A 3,165-nucleotide genomic window follows, 5' to 3' on the forward strand; every position below is an offset into this window, starting at 1 on the left:
AAAGTTCATGTCAGATGAGAAAATTTTTTAAATGTGCCATCTGTCATCAGAAATCACTTACTTAAATAATAATGTAGGCATTTTAATTGCTTTGGGGGGTCGTTTTCACCTTTGTTTTCTAATTATACTTATATCTTAGAATCTGTGGCCGCAGTATTGAGGTCAGCTCATTAACTGGAACCCATCTTTGTCCGTAATTTTTTTTTTTTTTTTTTTTTAGCTTCCAGCATCTTTTATTTTTCCTAGAATCTGGATACAATAACTCTAGCAGGACAGTGCTCAATACTATTCAGGCTTCACATTTTAGGTTAATTACTTGAATATTGTAAATGTGAATGCACTTTCCCATAACTGGGAAACTAAAATTTGACATAACTCATTTACTCAATACTTATGTAACCATGCAAAATTTTATATGCAACATGAGCTTTCATATTATAGAATTTGACCTTCTTACAAACTAGCTTACATAACAGTTACTTTGCTTATCTGTCCTAACCTGTGAAGTGCTGTACCAACGCTTTTCTATGATGTACTTAAACAGGTGAATTTTCCTTACATAAGGGTAAGAAACCTGAAGCTCCAACCCAGAAATATAAAATTCTTTTGTTTCAGCAGACTTAATACCAGAAACAGATTATGGGCAACTCTTACCTAAGTAGTAAGTACTATAGGAAGTTACAGTGTTGACCAAAAGAAAACACAGGCTTCTCATTAAATTTTTTAATGGGTCTCAAATTCTGTGACAGATCTTTGGTCAAGTTGTTTCCATGAAAAAGTACTGATTTTAAAAACTAATAACTTAAAACTGCCACACACAAAACAAATGGTCCACAACACATTCTCCTTTCCTTCTGAAGGTTTTATGATGCATTGTTATCATTAACCAGTCTTTTGCTATTAAACTTAAATGGCCAATTGAGACAAACAGTTCTGAGACCGTTCTTCCACCACTGATTAAGACTGGGGTGGCAGGTATTGGGGATAATATTCATTTAGCCTTCTGAGCTTTCTGGGCAGACGTGGTGACCTTGCCAGCTCCGGCTGCCTTCTTGTCCACTGCTTTGATGACACCCACAGCAACCTCTGTCTCATGTCACTAACAGCAAAGCGGCCCAGAGGAGGATAGTCAGAGAAGCTCTCAACACACATGGGTTTGCCAGGAACCATATTAACGATGGCAGCATCACCAGATTTCAAGAATTTGGGGCCATCTTCCAGCTTTTTCCCAGAACGACGATCAATCTTCTCCCTCAGCTCAGCAAACGTGCAGGCAATGTGAGCTGTGTGACAATCCAGCACAGGTGCATAGCCAGCACTGACTTGGCCTGGATGGTTCAAGATAATCACCTGAGCTGTGAAGCCAGCTGCTTCCATCGGTGGGTCATTTTTGCTGTCACCAGCCACATTGCCACGACGAACATCTTTTTTTTTTTTTTTTTTTTTTTTTTTTTTTTTTTTTTTGCGGTACGCGGGCCTCTCACTGTTGTGGCCTCTCCCGTTGCGGAGCAACAGGCTCCGGACGCGCAGGCTCAGTGGCCATGGCTCACGGGCCCAGCCGCTCCGCGGCATGTGGGATCCTCCCACACCGGGGCACGAACCCGTGTCCCCTGCATCGGTAGGCGGACTCTCAACCACTGCGCCACCAGGGAAGCCCCACGACGAACATCTTTGACAGACATGTTCTTGACATTGAAGCCCACATCGTCCCCAGGAAGGGCTTCACTCAAAGCTTCATGGTGCATTTCAACAGACTTCACTTCAGTTGTCACATTGACTGGAGCAAAGGTGACCACCATGCCAGGTTTGAGAACACCAGTCTCCACTCGACCCACAGGGACAGTGCCAATACCACCAATTTTGTAGACGTCCTGGAGGGGCAAACGCAAGCGTCTGTCAGTTGGGCGAGTTGGTGGCAGGATGCAATCCAGAGCTTCAGGCAGTGTGGTTCCACTGGCATTGCCATCTTTACGGGTGACTCTCCATCCCTTGAACCACGGCATGTTAGCACTTGGCTCCAGCATGTTTTCACCGTTCCAGCCAGAAATTGGCACAAATGCTACTGTGTTGGGGTTGTAGCCAACTTTCTTAACGTAGGTGCCGACTTCCTTTACAATTTCCTCGTATCTCTTCTGGCTGTAGGGTGGCTCGGTGGAATCCATTTTGTTAACTCCAGCAATTAGTTGTTTCACACCCAGAGTGTAGGCCAGAAGGGCCTGCTCACGGGTCTGCCCATTCTCGGAAATACCTGCTTCAAATCCACCAACACCAGCAGCAACAATCAGGACAGCACAGTCAGCCTGGGATGTGCCTGTAATCATATTTTTGATGAAGTCTCTGTGTCCTGGGGCATCAGTGATGGTCACATAGTAATTGCTGCTCTCGAACTTCCATAGGGAGATATCAATGGTGATACCACGCTCGCGTTCAGCTTTCAGTTTGTCCAAGACCCAGGCATACTTGAAGGAGCCCTTCCCCATCTCGGCAGCCTCCTTCTCGAACTTTTCAATGGTTCTCTTGTCGATCCCACCACATTTGTAGATCAGATGGCCATTAGGGGTGGACTTCCCCGAATCTACGTGTCCAATGACAACGATGTTGATGTAGGTCTTCTCCTTTCCCATTTTTGCTTAAGTTTAGCGGTGGTTTTCACGACACCTGTGTCCTGGCAGCAAACCCGTTGCGAAAAAGCTGTCCATAATTTTGACTGCTCAGGATTTCCATCTGTGACGTGGTCAGCAATGTGTCATGCTTTTATTTTTGTTTTTTCAGAGTTTAATATCTGAAAAGTAAAAAAGTCTTCTCTACAGTGGTGAGGATTTAATCTCCTGGGGAAGCACTACAAAGTTTAAAAATTTGGGATTCCTGGGGTTCCCTTTCCTTTTGCCAGTGACCTCAACTCCTTCCCTCATTTCACTAGCTTCACATTTAATCATTCTGTACTTCAAAGGCAAGTTGCCCATTTGTTTAATGCCTACTATCTACAAGGCACTGCACATGGTTTTCCTTCTTAGAGCAACCAACCCTATGAGCCACATCTAATCATCCCATTTTTATAACCAAGGAGACAAGCTTAGGAAGGTGATCCCTTCAATATGACCCAACTTGTGAGTGGCAAAAGATGGGAAGGCACCAGGTCTAAGTGATCGCTGAGAGCATGATCCA

At 44.3% G+C, this 3,165-nt stretch overlaps 1 protein-coding gene across 1 annotated transcript; it reads right to left on the minus strand.

Moving 5' to 3' along the window:
• Positions 1 to 716: 716 nt before the first annotated feature.
• Positions 717 to 2,676, minus strand: LOC116752276 (elongation factor 1-alpha 1-like). The gene is given in 3 exon segments (XM_032629125.1): positions 717 to 1,086; positions 1,089 to 1,424; positions 1,670 to 2,676. Coding segments are annotated over 3 exon segments (1,386 nt in total). The 5' UTR covers positions 2,625 to 2,676; the 3' UTR covers positions 717 to 991.
• Between the last annotated feature and the right edge of the window lie 489 nt (positions 2,677 to 3,165).

This window comes from Phocoena sinus, chromosome 3, assembly GCF_008692025.1.
Source record: "Phocoena sinus isolate mPhoSin1 chromosome 3, mPhoSin1.pri, whole genome shotgun sequence".
Taxonomy (NCBI): Eukaryota; Metazoa; Chordata; class Mammalia; order Artiodactyla; family Phocoenidae; genus Phocoena; species Phocoena sinus.